This window comes from Puntigrus tetrazona, chromosome 2 (genome assembly GCF_018831695.1).
Source record: "Puntigrus tetrazona isolate hp1 chromosome 2, ASM1883169v1, whole genome shotgun sequence".
NCBI classification, from domain to species: Eukaryota; Metazoa; Chordata; class Actinopteri; order Cypriniformes; family Cyprinidae; genus Puntigrus; species Puntigrus tetrazona.
The window spans coordinates 19,714,856-19,736,580 of record NC_056700.1 but is presented as its reverse complement, the minus strand read 5'-3'; the positions used below and the strand labels follow the sequence as shown (position 1 = coordinate 19,736,580).

Below are 21,725 nucleotides of genomic sequence, written 5' to 3'. Positions count from 1 at the left end.
TAATTATATTTATTTCTATTGAAACTGTAACAATGTATTATTGAGAAAATAATTGACATTAAATTATTATATGTGTATATAATTAGTGTATATAAAATTAGCTCTATACAGTATAGTGTATATAGTTTTTTTCTGTATTTTTTTAATTACATTATCAGACATTATGCATTTTTCAAACACTCCATTTTCACAGTTCCAATGGTTTTGCCCCGAGTTCTTATTCATTATGCAAAAGACTCTGACCTCTGGTTTTACAGCTCTTTCTGCCATAATTGCTATAATGTTTACAGGCCTTTATTAATGTAAAACCATCTGGATTTGGTGCTTCTGTTAACTAAACAAAAGAGCCCGGACATCCATTTTGCCTCAAAACAATCTTCGCAGTGAGCAATTAGCCCAATGTCTTAATCTCCATATCTGGGCAGTACACTAATCTAGTTAAAACCCCACTTTTGTCCCTCTGAGCAATATCAATCTGAAACACACGCTCGTATAGTATTTCATGGATCATAATGTGGGTAAGTTAATTATGCTGTGTTTTGTGAAATGTGGCCGCTGATTGATCGTCTGGTCTGATCAACTGGTTGTTATCAATCTAGTGTCAGAAGCCACACTACTTACAGGAAAAGCAGACAGAGAGAGACAGAAATAGAGACCGAGAGAAATCATTTGTTTTTGTACTAGTAAGTGATGCTTAACTGATCTGTCCTCTAATTAAACACATGTAGCTGGGTGGCCGAACTATGAGCTATTAGCCATAAAACTGACCCCATAATTATATTAGCTTTTTTATGTGGGCTAAGGGGGTATTTATGGGCTTCATTATGAACGCTGCAGAAAGACTGAAAGTCTCAGACAGGGCCTTTTTTTAGGGGTTGGGGGTGTTAGATTTCATTTTCATTTTCTCAAAGTGTAGGCAATTAAAAAGAGTCCTGACTTAAAGGAAAACGTATCTGTGCTGCGTGTAATAAAACTTCGTGGCCCGATCCGCTGGGTGACAAAGGCGGTAATAAATTAGCGAGGATTGCGGAGGAGACGTTATGGCAGCTTGGTGGAGCGAGCGCACCCTTATTATAAATCTACAGAGTTCATTTACTCACTTCCTGTCTCTTTATGAGACACATTTGCAACATGTTCACTCGAACACACAATTAAGTGTTATTTTTGATTACTAAAACAAAGGCGAAAACTACGTTTTTGCAAGCGGAAATAATAGAATGATGCATGAAAAAAGTAATAAATAAAACTTTTGCTGAAACATAAAGTACGCTATAACAAGAAAAATAAATATTGGGTACACTACTGAACAATTTGTCTCCTCCGTATTACCAAATTTTGGTATCCCATATATAAACAATGCATGCAGCGTATGTACGCAAATACGTTGTTTACACTTGAAGTATGCATGCAGCACACTTGTGTACGGTGCTACTCTCCAAAATGCCGCTATAGGGTGACACAGAGTAGACAATTTGTTAAATAAAGTTGCTATTTTTGTTTTCTTTGCACATAAAAATGACTATTGTTACTGTTGAACCACTGATGGATCTCCTTGCTACATTTCTGAGCTTTAATTGTGTAAGGATCCTTGTTATCTATGCGAGGGTTAGAGAGCTCTCGGAATTCATCAATCAATATCAATAAAGTTTGTGTTCTGAAGATGAACAAATGTCTCGTATGTTAGGAACATAATGACAGTGGGTAATGTTAATTTTTGGGTCAACTATCCCTTTTAAGAAATATTCCAAAAAAGGAATATTTCATGAAACAACAATTGTTTCAAAACTGAACTGAATTTTCAGTATCGCAAACGTGCAAAAGTCAGACTGTTATAACCTTGGCACTTTCGCTGTACAACAGACAGGTTGTGAAAACCCTAATGGACAGTGAGCAACTGAATCCGCGCAGCTTCTACCAGGCATTCATTCCATGCTTAATTTCCCTCCAGTAATAGACTTTCAGGGAGGTATCCGTGGCTTATACCCTTGAGCGATGCTCGTTTATTGGCTGTAGGTAATTAAATGTAAGGCAGCATCTTAAATGGCATGCGAACATCGTTGTGGACTTGTGCCACGGGCGCTTTGCCTTCCTCACCTTCAGGAAAGTATCCAACGATCCATTCTCCATGTACTCTGTAATAATCATCACGGGCTTGCCTGTAGACACAAAGACAGAAAAAAAGACAAAAACACAAGATTTACCATCGGTCTAGATGGAAGGAAAAAAGCATAAAATGTCGTAACAGATTGATGATTCTACACAAATCCACAAAGAAATAAATCATGGTAATGGTGTCATTAATCCTTTATAGCTGAGATGCTGAAACACAGGGATGAAGGAGAGAAAAGGGAAGGCTAAACCCTGGCCACACTCTCAGCCTCTCTCCCGGGCAGCCCCATTATTCAGCATGACAGACCTTCATCAGAGTCTTCCACCATCAAAGACAGCAGCTAATTAACCCCGGCTAATCCACTGAGAACCAATTAGAGAGCTTTGTTGCCATGATGGGCGGGCAGGACAGTCTGTGAGAGCCGATGGGAGGCCACAGCACCTGTTGTGATGGATGGCAGGTAGCGAAAGGAAGATCACCTGTAATCTCGACACTTTAACGTCCAACAGTGCACTTAGTCTGTCTTACAAATGACTCTAGAACCCAAATTGAGAAAAGTATTAGTCACTTGATTTTGCCTTCTAAATACAACCGTGAAGCCAAGTATGAATCTGATTAACCTTGAAAACATGTAAGCATCGGCATCATAGTTCTCTTCATTTGCAAGGTCAACGACTTCCAACAATTACAAAATTATAGCATAAAAAGGGCATCTCTGACAGAAAATATAGGTCAGAAAATTATGCTGCCTTCTCAGCTGTCTCATTTTAGTCAAAAGCTTATATAGAATTGTCAATCTACATTTTTTCACTTTTTTTAAATAATTGTGCTCAAAAAATCTGGTGAAAAACTACATCACCAATAATTAGGCATGATTCCCCCTATACTCTCAAACATACATATATTCATATTTTTTAATAATCCTAAAATTGTTTGTTTCTATGAAACCAACATCAAATTTAAAATGAGCTTAGCTTTAAATCGAAGTTTCTAATATTGTGATTCACTTTGTAGCTGATTGGTTTGGCTTATTTCAAAGAGGGAAAAAACAACGAATGGAAAAATGTATATATTTATCAACTGTATGTGTTTAATTCCATGAAACTATTTTAAACACAGCATTCTGCATGAATGGCCACTTACAAGATAGCTCCTTATGCAGATAAGAAGCAAAAATGCAGCACATTGAGTTTTGAAAGAGAATTTTAGTATTACAAGCACACACTAATAAGCATAAGTTATACTACTGCTGCCACCAATCTACCGCAAGGCATCATCTGCAAGCCAATATCTGAAATATAGCTGCAGAGTGAAATAAACAGAGCCAATGCCTCGTTGAGTCTCGGTTAACAAGCTCTGTCATATTCCTCTCAATCCTCTGACCTAAATACATCACTCACAGGTCACAGGGAGTTCAACAATTTAGCGACCCCTGCTTCGTTTGACAGAACGTGTAAGTGCAAATTTGACGGAACAAATCCAAACGTGACTGCTGGGGTAAAATGGCCGTGTCAAATGTGCCTGTTGATTAGTTGGGGCGTATGATTCCGGTGGTGTACACCATGTTTGCCCTTGTTAAAGGGGCATATCAGCGCTGTGTATGAACCTACGCCAAGCATAAGTAGGTCTCCAGAGCGGAGGCTTATAGGTTCATGTACAGACACTGAATGCTAAGCGAGCTTCCAGTGAGTCTGATAGCAGGAAACAGGCCATCATGTTAGCACCCGGAGAGATGTAGCGTTCATTTGGCTAAATTGCTCTTTACATATATTAGTCTATGGAGGACCTGCATTTTTTGAACAAAGTTTTAAGGTTTTTAACATATGTCTACATATACTCAGCTTTAGCCATTTTATGCAGTCTGTCCTCCCACAAAAAACTACCCCATAGGTCGTTTGTGAAAGTACCTTATACGACCTACATTTAAGTTTTTAAGTTAAGTGCCCTCTAGCGGGCGTAAAAATAATGAGAGTGTTGTGTCGCATCTGTCGTCAATGAAACGTATGATTGTCACTGCCAATCAAAATGTGTGTTTTGTTTAAATGCAAGGCCGAAATTATGACGCAGATTTGTGAAAACGACCTACACAGACGTATTGGTTGGAGGACATGTTGATTTTTTGATAAACTGACATGCACAACGGTGTCATTTTAATGGTATTTGCACACTATTATAGTGTTTATTAATATATGGAAATTTTTTGTAAAATTTTCAGAATTAATTTAAATCTTTAGCGATTTTGTTATAAATAATTAGCTCATCAAACATATTTGATTCAGTTAGCATTTGACATAATCAAAATTTATTACTTGACATACATTGGTTTTATCTATATTTTATTTTATTTTACCAAAAAAACATTTTTGCTTCAGTTAACAGTTAGCAATAACAATAACACCACTGATGCAATATGGGTATAGCAGCAAATCAGAATGCAAACAATGCATGAATTAGCATTTTAAAACACACACACACAGAAAAAGTCCTTGGTTACTACTCCCAAAAAATATGAGCACTCCGAATGCGTGTTAATGTTTCAGTGTTCATTGGTGCTCAGTTGTGGGCTGTTGTCCCTGTCTCTCTCAGGGACATGTAAACACCAGCCATGTCAGTGCTGATAAATTACTTACATTCCGGACACCTCCACTCTGGAATACAGAGATATGTGCTCGAGTCATGGGACGTGAGGTCTATGAGGTGTATATAAATATATATGTCTCTACGAGTTTGTGAAAACCAGGTTTGATCACCCCCCTTCGAGCATCACCACAGCAACAGACTGGTTATACATCACCTAAAATTAAATCACTATCTCACCAAGATAAATGCCTTCCACGACACCCCCAAACCTAAAGCCCCATGTCTCATATGAAAAAAGAGGGGGAAAAATGCAATTCCTTTTACTTTTCGGAGGCAGACTAATGTAGCTGTCAGCCGCTGAAAGAGAAAGAGAGCGAATGGACCGCAGCGCACTGTGTTCTGGGAATGGAACGGCAACGGGTGGCCATCTGATGTCACTATGTGTGTGTGTGTGTGTGTGACTGCTTTATCAGAAAGTGAATTGAAGCGGCGACTGGCATTGATCCTGAAAGAGAGGGTGGCCGAGGCAGTGGATCTGATCAGAGAAGCTTACCGTAGCCTCTGGGGGCCCTGACCTCAGAGCCAAACCCAGAGAGAGAAAACATTAGCCGGATGTACAGTTAAACAATGTGAGGGTAGATGTGAGGGTTTAACGGTATCACATATTTTTAGTACTTCAGCTTAAAAACATTATTTCAGTTAGTATGTTACAGGAAGAACCGATTAGTATTTAATGGAATGTCTCATTTTCAATGAAAGTTCATTTTCATTTTAATTGTTTTTGGTAACACTTCGTTGTGCTTACATGAAAAAAAAAAAACTAACTGTGTGACTAAGTTATGGAACAACCTTTGTTTTGATGTTTGTGATGATCTAGATGTAATATACAGCTACTGTTACACATATGTAACAGAGCGAGTATGTTACACAACTACTTGCACACTTAAGAACAATCTTATTGTATATATACTTTAAGCATGCCAGTGTGCTTACAATTATGCAGCATGTATGTGACAATGTTTTGGTTAAATAAGTAGCTGTATAACACATATGTGCAGCCTATTATATCTACATAATTGAAAACTGTAAATACAGGCTGTTCCATAACTTAGTTACATGGTAAGTACATTTTGTTTTACTACAGATACTACTAAGTACTTACTAGGTAATTACTCTGTATTATGGACCTTAAAATAAAGAGTTATTTTTTTTTTTTTTTTATTAAATTTAATTTAACTGGATCACATATATGTTTCAATGTGGGAGTCCTGCAGAACGTAGCTGGTTTCAAAAGCTGAAATTGATAAGGAAAAAAAAACTCATACTAAAGGTCTTTGCATAAGGAGGCCGAAAATATCATCCAAAATTTCTGCACTTAAAAAAAAATAAATAAATAAGACCTCATGTTGTGTCAATCATATTTACACACTAGCCCCTGAAACTTTCATCAATCATAAACTCACAAGAACAGGATTTCTTTGTTTATATATCCGTAGCAAGTATTTTGATAGGAAAGGATGGCGCATACGAAACCTAAATTTGCAAGGACCTTAAATGCTAGACTAAACTTTGTCTCAAGTCTCATAATAAAACTGCTCTGGTAAATCTTTTTGAAAGGTCATCTAGTGTTGGTTTTATTTGTGGGCTTTAAGTGCTTAAACAACCATCACCCATGATTACAGGCGTTTAACTAACAAAACAATTATGAGCTCTTCAGAAAACAACTCTAAAAGATTCGCTCTTGACGTTAATCTCTGGCAACCTTGAGGGGATATTTTTAATTTCCCTTGTAATTCATGTGTTATCAAGTGATCATCTGGACATCTGACGTGCCAATTTTTCCTGACGAGATACAAAAGGTTACGGCACAACCGCAAGCACACACGAGCAGCTCCATCCGGCGCAGACGGTGTTCGCTATCTCAAAAGCACACAATGGAGCTCATTGAGGGCTTCCTGCATTAGCATCACATGTCTTATGAACAGAGGACAGGCATATCTCTGTGATTTCACCCTCAAGACCTGGTTTCTCTTTTTGCTTTCTTTCTACAAAGAGACGAATACGTTTAACCCTACGTGAACCCTGCATGGCTGGAATAGCAGCGGACTTTGTGAGCTCTGTGTGTGTGGGAGTGAACTAGCAGTTAATGTCACCGGTGGTTTACTAAGTGTGGCCTCAGGTACAGAGCTTCAACAGAGGCATAGATTTAGGCATAGGTTATAGATTTACATACTGTGAAGATCAAGAAACCCTGAGGGTGACACAAAATATGGTTCAGGCAGGCAGGTTTACGAATCATTCTTCAGAAGACAATGTGACTGCCTGGCGCAAAGTTGTGTTAATATGAAGAAAATGTCCTTATTGACTTTTTGTATGCGCTTTCCTGTGTTTTAGATTATGCATTAAATTGTGCTGTGTTTTAGATATACAGGAAATGTCTGTAAACTTTTCTAAAGGTTTTTTTTTATACGGTGATGTATCATATGATCCATATTTATTTATTTAAACAAATGCTATATTTAAAATTAAACAATTCTCAAAAATGTATCACAGTTGCCACAAAAATAGTAAGCGGCATAACTGTTTTCAATATTGATAATAATAATAAATGGCTCTTGAAAACCAAATTAGCATATTATAATGATTTCTAATAGATCCTGTGACATTTAAGACTGGAAAAATACAGCTGCAAATATACAAGAATACAAATTTTTAAATGATTAAAATAAAAAAATAATTAATACATTGTAATAATATTTCAAAATGACACTTTAAATTTCTTTCACTTTTTTCAAGAATACAAAAAAAAACATTTAGCAAAACCCACCCAAAAAGTTTTAAATATAACAATACAAAATGAACAAGTAAATATGAATATTATTGCTGTCAAATTATTAATCACATTACAAAAAATTACAAAAATTATTTATTTTGTACATAAATGCATACACATGCATATATATTTAAGTAATATATATATATATATATATATATATATATATATATATATATATATATATATTATATCAGTTATATAAATATACATATATGCATGTAAATGCATGCTGTATATGTGTGTATATATATATATATATATATATATATATATATATATATATATATATATATAAATAGTACAGTATATGCATATGTATTATGTAAACAAAAACGTTTATTTGCATGTGATTAATCGTAATAATAATAATAATAATAATAATAATAATAATAATAATGATAGCACTAATGCATACATATAAAAGGCACAAAATTATTTCTTTAAAGCTTGATAGAATGATTTTCTCAATTTTGATCTTTTGCTACTTTCAAGAAACATCTAAAAACACTCCTCCATCTTAAGCACACAAACACACACACACACAAAAAAGAATCGTTTATGTTATTCTACTATTTTTGCTCTGTATAAGTGTGTCTGATAAATACATAAATGTAAAATGTAAATGCGACTATAAAAGTACAGAAATAAAGATTACGCTGTCATAGTCCATGGTGAAAATGGAAGCATGGATCCAGGTCTGCTCGTGTTGTAATATCTAGGACAGAGACTTAAAAACCATATCCACTTAAATAAAGCTGTCACAGCATGCTGCTGTCAGAAGCATTTTACACAGAATCTCTTGAACTCCAAACGTACTTACCGGGAGAAAATCGCTGGATAAATCTATTCCCAGTGGACTCCCTCTGACCTACATGTTTGTATCGCACGTTCAGGAAAAAAAAATGAATACCTGCAACAAACTCAAGTAATCAATATAACATAACACCTCATCTGTGTAATGCAACACCCCTGTGATTTACTTCTAACCGGTTTTGTAGGATAATCACTAAAGGAAGCAGACCTCTGTTGCAGGTGATTTGACATTTAGAGAGCACTAACATTGTAAAAAATGCTTTGTGACATCAGATGCGAAGTGGATTGTGTAATTGCGTATGGGGAGGGAGTGCGTGTGTGTGTGTAAACATGTTTGTGTGTAAAGCGACACACCAGAGGTTTTACATTTGGCCTGTAGTCGTCCCATCAGGACCCCAGCAGTGACACCCCTTTACAAGCTCAAATCAGGCCCATTCTCAATGCTGGCTATTGCTAATAGAGTATTGATTTTACACCCGGCATTAAAGCAGTTTATTTTGGCAGCACAGAAACAGAAGAACTCATATCTCCATTTATTCTACAATGAACTAACTCATAGGATTAAAGAGAAATTGACTGGTTGATGCCCTGTTGGTCCATTTGTGCACGATTATGAACATCAGAACAAAAGGAGCTGTTCTTCTTCAACTTTACAATCTTATTGATTTTCCAAATGGCGTTTTAACTAAAGGACACACGATGTACTTAGCTGCTTTCCGAGTTCTCGCTGTTCCTCACACCGCAACCCTAAATCTACCACAAGAGTTGGCGTGATTTAACAGGAGGGTCTCCGCAAGACTTTAAACTTTCATTGTCCCCCAAACAAAGGAGCGGTGGTTTTAATGAATGCTTTCTCGAAATAGCAGCCACTTCGTTAAGAGGAAAATCCTTTGCGGTGGAAAGAGCGCGATGAGAGGAGATGATAGCCTCCTCCAAATTGAATGCTTCCAGATTAGGCGATTGTTGGCACATAAAGGAGGAAATGAGAGATACGGAGAGATCAGAACTTTTCTGACGAATGACGAGATAGCAATTAAAAGGGCTATTTCCAAAGCTTTCTTTTAGTCGCATCAGACCCGCCATCTACATAACAATGGAAGCAATCACGTGGAGAGGGACGGTTTGGAACATTACTCCGATAAAGCACTGTTGATTGGAGCTATGTTTTGGATTTGTTGATCGCTGAGGCCACGAGCCGTAAAGAAAAACACAATAAAAACACTACATTCACAAAGGCTTCTTTGTGCGAATCCCTAAAATTAGCCCTGAAGGATAACACTGGGAAGTCAGATTCATTCTGTTTATTCAAAGAACCAGTTAAAACTCGATTTATCAGTTCGTCCAAGTCATTATTCAGATTTGTTTCCAGCATTTCATTTGATGTTGTTTTGCAGTGTATGAAATGCTGCTGTTCACCAATAGATTTCTATGATTATTCCACTACTTCTGCAGTTGTTTGAGATTACTGGATATTTTAATGACGTTTTAAAACGAGTTTATAGAGACTGCGCTCACAAAATGCGATGAAAGCCAATGAAATATATTAAAAGTCCACTCACGTCTGCCAATTTGTTGATATTTCAAAGTTTTCCATAACCACTAATTCATCAACGCTTTGCAAATCAGTTTATGAATTAGACACTTTTAGCTCATCAAAAACACGATAACAGACAGAGATGTGTTAGCCTTCAAGGATTTTACGTATCCCAAAGGATGTTTTTTTTGGTTCGTCTGTTTGATTCTACAGTAAGTGGCGATCACAATGGAAGGATCTGAATTCTGGGAGCTGTTAGAAAGGGATGTTTTGAATAACTGTTTGGAGTGAAAGGTTAGAGAGCTGTCCCTGCTGTTCCCTTGCCCTCTCCTCGGCCCTGCAGCCACTGACCCGCTGGGCAGTGATCTGTGAAATTGCCTCTCTCCGCTGTCATACGTGCGACTATTCACAACCCCCAAGGCCAGAATACATGCAGCCATATGGACAGTGACATGACTATCACTTTACCCCTTCAGAATCTCTAAAACGTTCACTACATAAGAGAAATAAAGTCTTAAATATAAGAGCATACCATTTTAAAATAATAATTGGAAATGTAACAAAATTTAAATGATCATAAAAGTAATAACACTTATTTATAAATTCAGCTGTTGTCATATGTAAATATCTGTGAAATATTGAATTTTTTTAAATTTCATTTTACATTTTCTCATTTTAATTTTAATTCATTTTAATTCAACTTTTTTTTATTGCAGTATTAATTTCAGCTGCTACACCGCATTTTGTTAACTAAATGAAAATAAGAATCGCTGCCTTTGGTAACTAGCTGAATTAAAAACTATCAAATAAAAATAAAAAAACTATTACAGAATGTTGTTTTATTTTAGTTTCAGCTTTAGTTAACTATAATTGCCCTGGAGCTGAAGTATACATTTATAACCTCCTTTTTTCTCCTAAGAATGTCAAATATTTCCTCTCTACATCTTCTCCTAAACTCTCTTTTTACCCTGTCAAAAGCGGGCTTATTTTAGATTCCAACAGAGGACCGGTCTATTCCACGAAGACGGAGGTCAGAGTGCAGCCCGATGTTGAATGCATTACTCTCACTTAAACCGCTACTTTGTTCTTCCAAAGAGTCTGCGTGCTCTGAGAGATACTGAACTGAGCTTTAACCCCGAGCCCCTGATATTTGCTCAGAACATAAATACACCACTTATAACTGGAGGACAGGCAATTAGGCAGCGTCTGCCTTTTCAAAATGAAAAGCAAACTCGATTTACGGAGAAAATAGTTCTGTAAACTGCACAAACCAATGCTAACAAAAGGTCAAAATTAGCATTCCGCATTAGAGAGAACAGAGCGAAAAATGAATAAGAAATGTCGAGACGTCGCTGTTCATATGTGCGCTGCTGAATATTTATGACACTTAAAACACATCCAATTAACTATTTAAATTATTAATATTCATGCAGTCATAAATATGCATATTTTCATTGTTGTGCTCTATAGGTAGTGCGGAGCCGCAGACGTTTGTTCAGTCATAATGACGCTCCAAAGAAAGGGTTTTTGTTTGGCGTCTGGTGAAAGCTGAAGTTCTCCGATAAGCACTACCCCATTACTGATGAGATAATGAGACTCTGAAAGGTTTCTAACACACATAACACTGTGTAAGGCTATCTCTGTATGCGATTAAGATCCAATTTAGACAACGGCAGCAGGCCACAAACATATAAATGAAAAACGGCAGTTGAAGATTGGAGAAACATGTGATAAAAGGAAAACAAATATACATATATATATAAATACATGAAGAAATATATTTTGAAATATGTTCAGGATATAAATATATTAAGAACGTTAAAAAAGAAGCCTAGTTTACTTAATCCAAAAAGGACATTATTTAAAGATCAGCGTAAAATTTCCACATTCCACATTTGTATGTTTCTAAAAATGTTTACTTGTAATGTTGCTGAATTTGCATGAAATATTGATTATGCCTAATCTATATTGTTGTAAAACTTTGCTAAAGAAAGTTTAAAGGACATTAATCATTTCAATTTCTATTCAAAATATATAAAAAATCTACATATACACACACACACACACACATATATATATATATATATATATATATATATATATATATATACAGGTATATATATATATATATATATATATATATATATCACGCTCACACACTTTATGTTTAAATATTAAATATATTTATATATAATATAAAATATAAGTATAAAAATATATATGTATATACACGTAAATATTTTCTAAATTTATAATGTATTTAGTTGTGTGTGTTTATATATACATAGTAAATATGTATATATATATATATATATACATCTGCAAACACACATATATATATATATATATGTGTGTGTGTGTGTGCATAATAACAGTTCATATTATTATGTAAAAAAAAATATTTTGATTTAATTAATGCATTTAATTAATCCAATTTGACAGCATTAATATTTATCCTCTACCTTTAAATGTCTGTAGCACAAACAGTGGGGGACGGGTTGAGTATCAATTTTTGAGTTAAGTGTCATTTAATACTGTACTTACTTTTGAATGACATTCGCTAATCAAAATTTCCCAAGTAGCCAAACATTTCCAAATACCAAAATACCGAAGTGAATTCTAGAGATAATATGTTAAGTCACGTTCAAAGGTTTCTCCACCACACATCTGCTGCAGCGAGTCTTTGTCTTCCAACCCTCTTGTGTGGTCGGATCCAACTCAACAGAGCCATTCAGGTGGAACAGTCGAGCTCTGTTTCTGTCCTCCCCAAGGCTGAGCACGTCAGTGAGTACAGCACACCTCCATCTGGCTCTTAATCACAACGCCATGAAAACACTTTGTGACCGCTGTGGCGGGAAAGGTTTGTTGGTGTAGTCACAATAATCATATATTGTCACGCTTGTGCTATTCAAGCACGCTGTCTAAAAATTGTACCAAGCCAAGAACTCAACTGTGCAATTGAATCCCCGCAAAATGATTTCTGAAAGCACTTCTGAGAACAGCTTATTTTTCCCTCAGTGCTTACAATGCGGTGTGTGTTTACTTACTTAAACTTTTCAATCCGTCTTTTAAAAGCCGCTGGGTGAAGGTGAAGAGGAGAGTACATGTCAGTCACTTACATCTGGTAACGACTCCTTCCAGTCTGATGATGTTGGGGTGGTCGAATTGGCCCATGATGCTGGCCTCGCTCAGGAAGTCCCGCCTCTGCTTCTCTGAGTATCCTGCTTTCAGACTTTTGATGGCCACGTAGATCTCTCTTTTGCTGGGGAGCTTCAGACGACCACTGCAAACTTCACCAAACTCACCTGGAAAGCAACACATGGCTGCCATCAGCACATCAGCATCAGGCTATGCTGGATATATGAAGGAAAATAGAATTTTTTTAAACTTTTTTTGGACACTGGACACTTTGACTGTCCTCACTGTCTTGTTTTCCAGTAAAAATATATGGTAACACTTCATTTGCTTATTAGCATGCCTATTATTAACATACTGGCTGTTTATTAGTATTTAATAAAGCACATATTATGCATGACCATATTCACAAGTGTTTAAATAATACGTGTGTGTACTCTTTAAACTCATTATGTATATATTTTATATTTTTATATTAAAAAAAAAAAAATATATATATATATATATATATAGAGCAGCTTTTGATTTTCATCGATGCACAATAATTATATTTATAGGCATAATAGATATACATTGCTTTGGAAAAGCTCTGTTATATGATGGATAACATCTCAGCCAAATATGTTTGGGTTAAACGTGTGTCCTGTTCTCGCGCAAAGAATCTCAGAATATTTCTCCATGGCATTGTTTAATTCAGAGCTCCTAAAGCCCTAAAGAACTCTATTGCACACTATTGCAGCCAGATGAAGAGAAATAGGAAATGAGACAGAGAAATAAAGAACCATGATAAAACACTAAAAGAAAATGTAAAAAATGGAGGAACAGTCACTCACGAACAGAGAAAGCATGTGCTGAGGAAAATGAGATTTCAAAGCCAAGTTCAGACGCAGATATATGCGGTATTAACAGCTCAGTATTTCAAACAACAGCTTTGTGTGTTCGGCAGACGTTCTATAATTAGGGCTCAAATAGAAACCTCCATTCTTTGAGATACATTAACACACAACTGCGCTTAACACACACTGAAACACATTTTATGAAGCAAACAAGCCTTAATGTTTAAGGAGCTATACTGACACGATTTACATAATTTATATTTGAGCTTTAATTCAATATTGTTTTATTTTCATCTTATTTCCACAATTTGCAGAATAAGACTCTCACCTGCACCTATAACTCTCTCTATACGTATAGTGGAGGCATCGATTTCCTTGGCAAAATCTCGGACGGCTTGATTTGGGTCTTCGTAAGTGTGGGGGTGAATATACGTCCTGCTTCCTGGCAGTTTCACTGCAATAAGAAGAAGAAAAAAAACACACATAGGATTTTCACACAGAGATTTTTAGTCCAAATGAATTCCAAGACGCGACTGCACCATAAACCCAAACAGCCTCCTAAAAAAGTTGGAAAAGATAAACTCTATGGGTTGAGCATGTGATTTATATTGCACTCTCACAGCCGGGACTGGAAGAGGGACCTTTTACATTTATGTTACCTCTAAAAACAACCGTTTGTTTTGACAATCCATTATGTATGAGTGTTTTTTGCGTGCTAGTTTGGCCAGCGTACCTCTCCCGTTCTGAAACTGCATTTTTTCTTCATCTGGATCTTGCTTCGCTTTAATGTAGCCACAGTGTCTGCAACACATAAAAAAAAAAAAAAAAAGATAAAAACATCTCCCATAAAAATGTATATTTTTACAAACCAGCTATAAAATTGTCGTTCAGGGCTGTATAAGAGTGAGGAAAAGATAATGATTATTTCCATGCTGCTGAAGAGATGAACTTCCCTTCATATATTAGTCTCAGCTGTAACATCAATCACTGTTTTACAGTCCATACACACAGCAATAATTGAGTCTGAACACGTGTGAATGTGTTTGACACCTAAAACATGAATTAAAGTCTCGAGGAAGTGTATGCCCTGATAAAAGTTAGTCTTTGCATGCGTATAAGTGTGTGTGTTTGTGTTGAGCGTACTAGCACATCTGTGAGTTAGTCTCTGAGGGCACGTTGGAATGTCTAAAAATACCCACTGGTGTTCTGGGTCTCCGTGGGTATGATTCTGAAACCGTCTGCCTTCGCCTGCAGCAATATAGTGCAACACACCCAGTATAAAAGCTCCAAGAGGCTTAGCAACATTTTAAACATCACTGCAAAACAACTGCCCCCCTCGCAGTCATTTGTCAACTAAATGCAGTTGCAGTTTACTCATTAAAAGAGCCCTGAAGCGTGTCATTTCATTTAATGAAATTAAATAGGAGCTGTTTCACGTTTCAATTGTACAAGTTCACCTTTTCATGCAAGCCATGTGACTTTGTGTTTGATTGAAGAGTGAATATAAGACTATACTCAAGCTCAAATTTCCATCATGAACAAGAAAAGGTTTACACACATACAGATAAAAATATCTATAGAGCTATTACAGAACTCATGTAGTAAGTACGAGTGAAATAAGTAAAATTAGAAGTTAAACAATTGAACACGTGAGCAGATAAATAAACAATGCCGTAAAACAAAACAGAAAAAATAAATAAATAAATAATTTACTAAACCAAGAAAAACCAAAACAACACACATAACGCAACAGTTTTTTTTAAATGTTTAACTCTGGTGCCATGTGTCAGAGAAAATAAAAATCTTTCTCTATTCAAGATATGTGCAATATTAGCATGACCAGAATTGATTTTGAGATGTCACCAAGATGAATGCCAAATGAACTGGCGTGCCTTTGAATGTGCCTACAGTAGAAATCCATTTCTTTACCTAAGAGCAGGTCATGAGGATGCTTGACTGAAGACCTTCTTGAACCGAATCAGCCTCTGCAACTTCCCACATGTAGCTGCCTAATCTTTCATGCTCCCTTGCAAACAGCATTACGCTTTAATGAGAGAAGCTATGAGGGAATTACATCTCCCTTCTTCAGGTTGTTCTCTCCCCTGTTCCTGTGCCTAAACTCCCCTCGGTAATTTGTCTCAAAGTAAGACTCACTCATGACAGCTAATCTGAGAAGAAAATGTAGAACTCTCTCATTACAATCAAGGACTAGTACATTTTAAAATCATCTTTTGATTATAATTGGTTTGGGGTGAGTTCCAAGGCGTCCGTAATAAGCGTGCTCTGGGTTCGGCGCGGCGAGGGAGCGGCCGAGCTCATGATAAGAGTCGGCAGCAGGGAGACAGATGAGCTGGAGGCTTCTGGCTTTTAATTTGGCAGTAATGATGAGGAGAGGGGCCGCCCATGCCAGGGTCACAGGAGCCCAGCCATGGCGAGTTGGCAGGCTGGAGTTGTGATTGCGTGGCAGAGAAAAGTGAGAATGATTCTGTCTTTGGCAAGCGCACCTCACTCACACACATGTGTGTGTACACTACATAGTGGAACTGATTGCCAGTTCTCATCATGCTCCATCACTTCAGTTTGATGCTGATTTTATTTGGCTGAATCAAACACAAGCTTGTCATCATGTAAACGCCACTAATTGGCTGGACGGATGGATCCCCCCCCCCCGTGTGTGTATGCGCGTACGGAAACCTCGACTCATCTTGTCATTGATGTCAAGGAGAATGAAGAAAAATGTGACATAACAAGACGGACGTCTGAAGGTCATCAAAACTAGAAAACAAGGCATTCATTAAAATCTTAACTGTACTGCGTTTCTCGAACGCGATCTGACAAATGGGAAAATATCACCAAATTTAACAGCTGTTTATTATGACAGCACTCAGCTGCGCTGACAGGAAAGTGACACAAGTGCACACCAAAATACTGTGTGTGTTTGTGTGTGTGTGTGTATTGTGACAAAGATTTTGCATTAGTTTTTCTAATGTTTTGTTAGGGCTGAATCTATTGCCATCATCCTTTTATAGAGATGCTTAAAAGCACAACAATTACAATTGCAGCACTCTGTTTCAGAAGGTTTGTTAGATTTGTCAGATGGCATTGTTAGTCACGTTTGAGTCTTGTGTTTTGAAAATAGTTAAAAGCGTTACAATTTTATGACATTTTCAGACATAGACAGACAGATAGATAGATAGATAGATAGATAGATAGATAGATAGATAGATAGATAGATAGATAGATAGATAGATAGATACAACTAAACAAAATATAAATATATTATGGTAGAACAATAGCTCAACAGACAACAAGCAATAACTCGATAAATATAATGAATGTGCGACAAAACAAAAAAGGAACAGATAGAACAATCTGTATAGAAGGAGAGAATGATAAATGTTAGGATGAACAAGAGAACAAATTAACAACCAAATAATTGTTAGCAGCTGGTTAAACAGGCATCCTACTTTTTGACCCACAATATGACTCCATTGGTTGTAGAAAGCCAATAAAGTCAGACTCATGTTAAAATAATAGGATTCTTCCTAGTTTGTACAATGCAACCGTCTCTACAATCAGTTTCTGTTTTGGAAACAGTATTCGTGCAGCATGTCAATTTTCATTACATAAAGTGTGTATGCGGATATTGAGGACCACAAATCTTATGAAGCTGTTCTCACTGTATGTCCGTATGGCTGACAGGCCTCTAAGAAATCTAATGAGAACAAGAGCATCTTATATTGACAAAATGTCTCTCCTTGAAGAACAAAGCAGCGAGCATCACCCTGATGAACGACTCCAATCTACCAGTGTTCCTCCAATAAATGAGCGAGCACTGCTTTCTTTTGTTGAGCTGTGCCTCTGCTCTTTCAGTACGGCCTGAACACCATGAGGACAAATCACTTTGCTCTGCCTAATGCACTCTCGCTCTCTTTCTCCAGAACATTCTGCCACACAGAGCAGACAGATATGAGATGTTCGGTACACCGGGGTCTGCTATTGTACTTTGCTGACGGGAGAAAAAAAAAGCTGTTCCAGCTCTACGTGAAGGTCTAGCACATTTCAGCTTCATATTTCTTTGCACACTCAATTTACATATCAATTTACCTTCCTGGTCTAATATGCTGTCACATGAGCGCCGTTCTTCTTCATGACAGCTTCCAGCTTTCTGTCCTGCAGACCATATACCGTGGCTCCTATAAAGAATGATTCACCTAAAAATGCTAATCCTTTCATTATTTATTCACATTCATGTCATTCTGTATGACTTTCTTTTACCACAATTTTAATTTTTAAACAATATCCTGGCCACTGCTTTGCTAAAATGCATCATGAAAGTATAATGAAAGCAATCCATTTAAATCAGTCATCTAAAGCCGTTCAGTAGCTTTGTGTGATGAACAAACAGAAGTTTAATTGTCATAATCTTGACATCCAACATGGCTCTCAATGACATGTTCATGAGATTTCATAACAGAAAGATATCTGATCCATCAACTAATCATTTTGAGTGTAATGTTTCCATTGAACTGATTGTTCACAGAACTATCTGAACAATTTGTTCACTTTTTTATGTTCTATTTTACATAAAGCTATCAGAAAACTTGGAATACAATGCATGATTCGTATGGACCTTAACTAAATATATTGATTTTGTATTTTTATTTAACATTTTCAAAAATTAACCTTTTTAAAAAGAAAGAAAAGTGTTTGCAACAAATAATCTTGAGAAAATAATTAAAAGGTGAGTGAATTAAATTTTTTGGTTAACTCCTCTTCACTATATTTTTTATTCTATCAATTTTAATCTTATTTACATTCAAATATAGCTATATAGTAATATAAAAAAATCCCAAAAAGTTTAATTTTTTCTTTTATTGCCAAAGAACGATATCATTCAGTATACACTATTCAAATGTTTAGTTTTAGCACATTTATTCAGCAAGGATTGATCAAAGGTGACAATAAAAGACATTTATAATGTATCAAAGGAATTTTAAATCAAATAAATTATTTTCTTTTGAACTTTTTATTCATGACAGAATCCTGAACAATATGTATCATATTAAGCAGCACAACTTTTTAAACATTGCTAATAAATGATTCTTGAGCACCAACGATTTCTAGAGGAATGTGTAGTGTAGACTTGAGTAAATGCTGATAAAATGTACTCATCTTTGCCCTAAAACAAACAATTAACACTTTAAAATGCATTAAAATAATTTTTAGCAACATTACAGCATTTTTAATCACATAAATTCAGCCTTAGCAACATTAAACAATCTTACAGACTCAAACACACGTGAAAATACATTTAAATAAATGTACTAATAATAATGCAAGCAGGAAAAAAAACAGCTTGTTATATTGTGCTTGTCATTTTATGCATGCCTCGCAATGTTAGGATTATTTTTATTCTTTCCTTTTCTCTTATCTGACCTTTTCACTTTTTGGAACTTCCATCACAATCGTTTCTCCTCTCCCTTCATCTCCCTCGCTATATTTTCACATCTACATCTTGACACTCTTTGAGGGTTTGAGTCGGAGCAGAGCTGATGAATGTGCTGACAGTGTGCTTTCTGCTTAGAGCGCTCAGTTGGGCTGCAGCATACTAACACTATTGAAATGAGACTTGGGGAGAAAGTGATCTGCTGTAACAGGAACCCTAGAGCTGTAGAGCCCATTCCCATCAGCCTCTGCCCCGAGCACCGAGCTGACTAAGGCGCTTTTTGATTCCCCCATCTCTGCGAGGTGCCCGGTGTGAAAAACGGCTCTCCCCAAAACAGAATTTCGTTAGGATCAAGAACGCCGGCCAGACAAAGACGACGGTGTGATCAAACGGAAGGGAACTTTCTCCTCTGCGTGAGATCAGATGGATGTTTTTCTACGCCGAGACTCCTTTAGAAGAAAGTTTGATACCTTTAAACTAACTAAATATGGATGTAAAGGGAGGCTTTGAAAGCAAACAGCATCAAATTGAAATGTGAATCTAATGGAAGTTCAAAGGCTGGAAAGGCACAAAGCAACTTCTCAACCTTGACTGAACCCTCTCGAAATTCAAATTTCGGACAAATGATGACAAACAAGCTGCATAACGAGAAATATTTCATACGACAAGCTAGCTTTCTCGATATTCAGAGCAGTCGATCGAGACAAGCAGCGATACAGAAATAAGGGGACGGGTCAGGGTTCTCCTCTATCCTCCTGGCATTCCATTCATCTCCATTAAAGCCTCCCTAGCCACATGTCCTTGCCAACTGTTTCTAACTGACTTGCAATTAGGTGAAAAAAATGGTTCAGATATTCCCATGACTGCCACTGCCCTTACCCTCGCGCTCCAGCAGTGTGTTGAATTACGATCACCTCATCTGGTTTAATTCATCCGGCATCTCATTTTACAAACACAAAGTGGACCGCCATAGAAACGGGAGCAAGAGAGTCAGCATCAAATAAGCCTTTCGCTAAATAGTAATCAGCAACCCTTTGAAACACCAGTCAGTTTAGAATAAACTTGAAATTAAAACTTCCTTTCTGACCTTGGTTTTTATTCAAACGAATGTGGATGTTTATCGTAGGCTTCTGCAAAATGCACACATCTGACCTCGACGCTGACCTTCTCTACCGCTCCGTTCCACCTTTAAAATATTCTCCTCATCTCAGAGTGATGAATGGCAGGCGGTCTTAAATGCTGACTTCCTGTTTGGCGCAAGTCTGGATTGGGAAGAGCTGTAAAACCTGAAAGGAGCCTGCAAAGGGCACAGCATGAAGTTATTTCCTCTCATAATGCTTAATTGCTTGTTTGATTACCTTGTGTTTGCCACAGCATTAAAACGCGAGGTGACCAACCTTAGCCTTTCGTTTGACAATAAGCATGTGACCTTGAGATAACCGCCCATGCTGACAACACAAAACAGCTACGGTCAAGCTGATATGTGGATTTTACTTTTTATTAATAGAGGAACTAGAGAAGCGTAGGAGACAATGTGACCTTCTCAGGTCTGCAACATGTCCACGGCCAATTCATAAAGCTTGTGCTGGAACTCTAAAAAGGTTTAGAGATTCTGGAAAATTATTCTGTTTAAAAATACCTATTGAACACTCTTATAAAATATAGTTATATGAGCAAACTTTTATAGCCTGATTCTGTAGAACAACTTTACAAAATTCCACAAAGGACTTTTTATTCTCTTAACATTAGAACCGCCAGGGGTCATGGGTAAATTTTATCTGCACGCAGCTGTTTTTATATGGCTAAAGAACATATTATTTCATAGTATTATGCCGCTGTCTTCACAAAGAAGTGTCTAGAGTCATGAACATGAACATATCTAGTAATCGACTATACGTTTGCCCTGCTTTTCATGGAGACTACACTAATCACTTTTCCTAACGGTAAATATCAGCTAAACAAGTCTGCATTGACAACGAGTATTAGAAAAAAAGAAATACATATTTGGGTGGTGTAATATAATGCCATTAATAAATAATGGTTTATTAATATGACCTGTGTTATTTTAATTAGAAAATAGCTTAGACCATATCCTAATGAGCAATAATTATTTACTGCAATGCATGATGCACAGCTTCTCCTAATGAGTTATTAATTTGTTTAGTAATATAATTTACAATTTCAATAAGAGAACAACAGTTAGTCTCAGTTTTTTTCCCTTTAGGAAATTGACAGACTAATTATAAATAGCAAGATGCAAATGAACAATAAATGATAAAAACGGCAAAACAAAAATCCAAATGTTGAACAACTATGAGGAATGTTACAATAAATATGATATTTGATCGCTGTCAGATGATCCGTCAGATGCTGAGCCGACAAAGGACACATTACTTATCGCTCCTGGGATCGCTGACTGGGAGACTGAAAAT

At 36.5% G+C, this 21,725-nt stretch overlaps 1 protein-coding gene across 1 annotated transcript in view; it reads right to left on the bottom strand.

Moving 5' to 3' along the window:
* The window catches only part of epha4b (eph receptor A4b), a 101,286-nt gene that overhangs the window by 9,315 nt on the left and 70,246 nt on the right, over positions 1-21,725 (bottom strand). Inside the window, 4 exon segments of the mRNA XM_043220669.1 lie at positions 2,095-2,156; positions 12,993-13,178; positions 14,173-14,298; positions 14,578-14,645. Of these exon segments, the coding sequence (XP_043076604.1) occupies positions 2,095-2,156; positions 12,993-13,178; positions 14,173-14,298; positions 14,578-14,645 (442 nt within the window).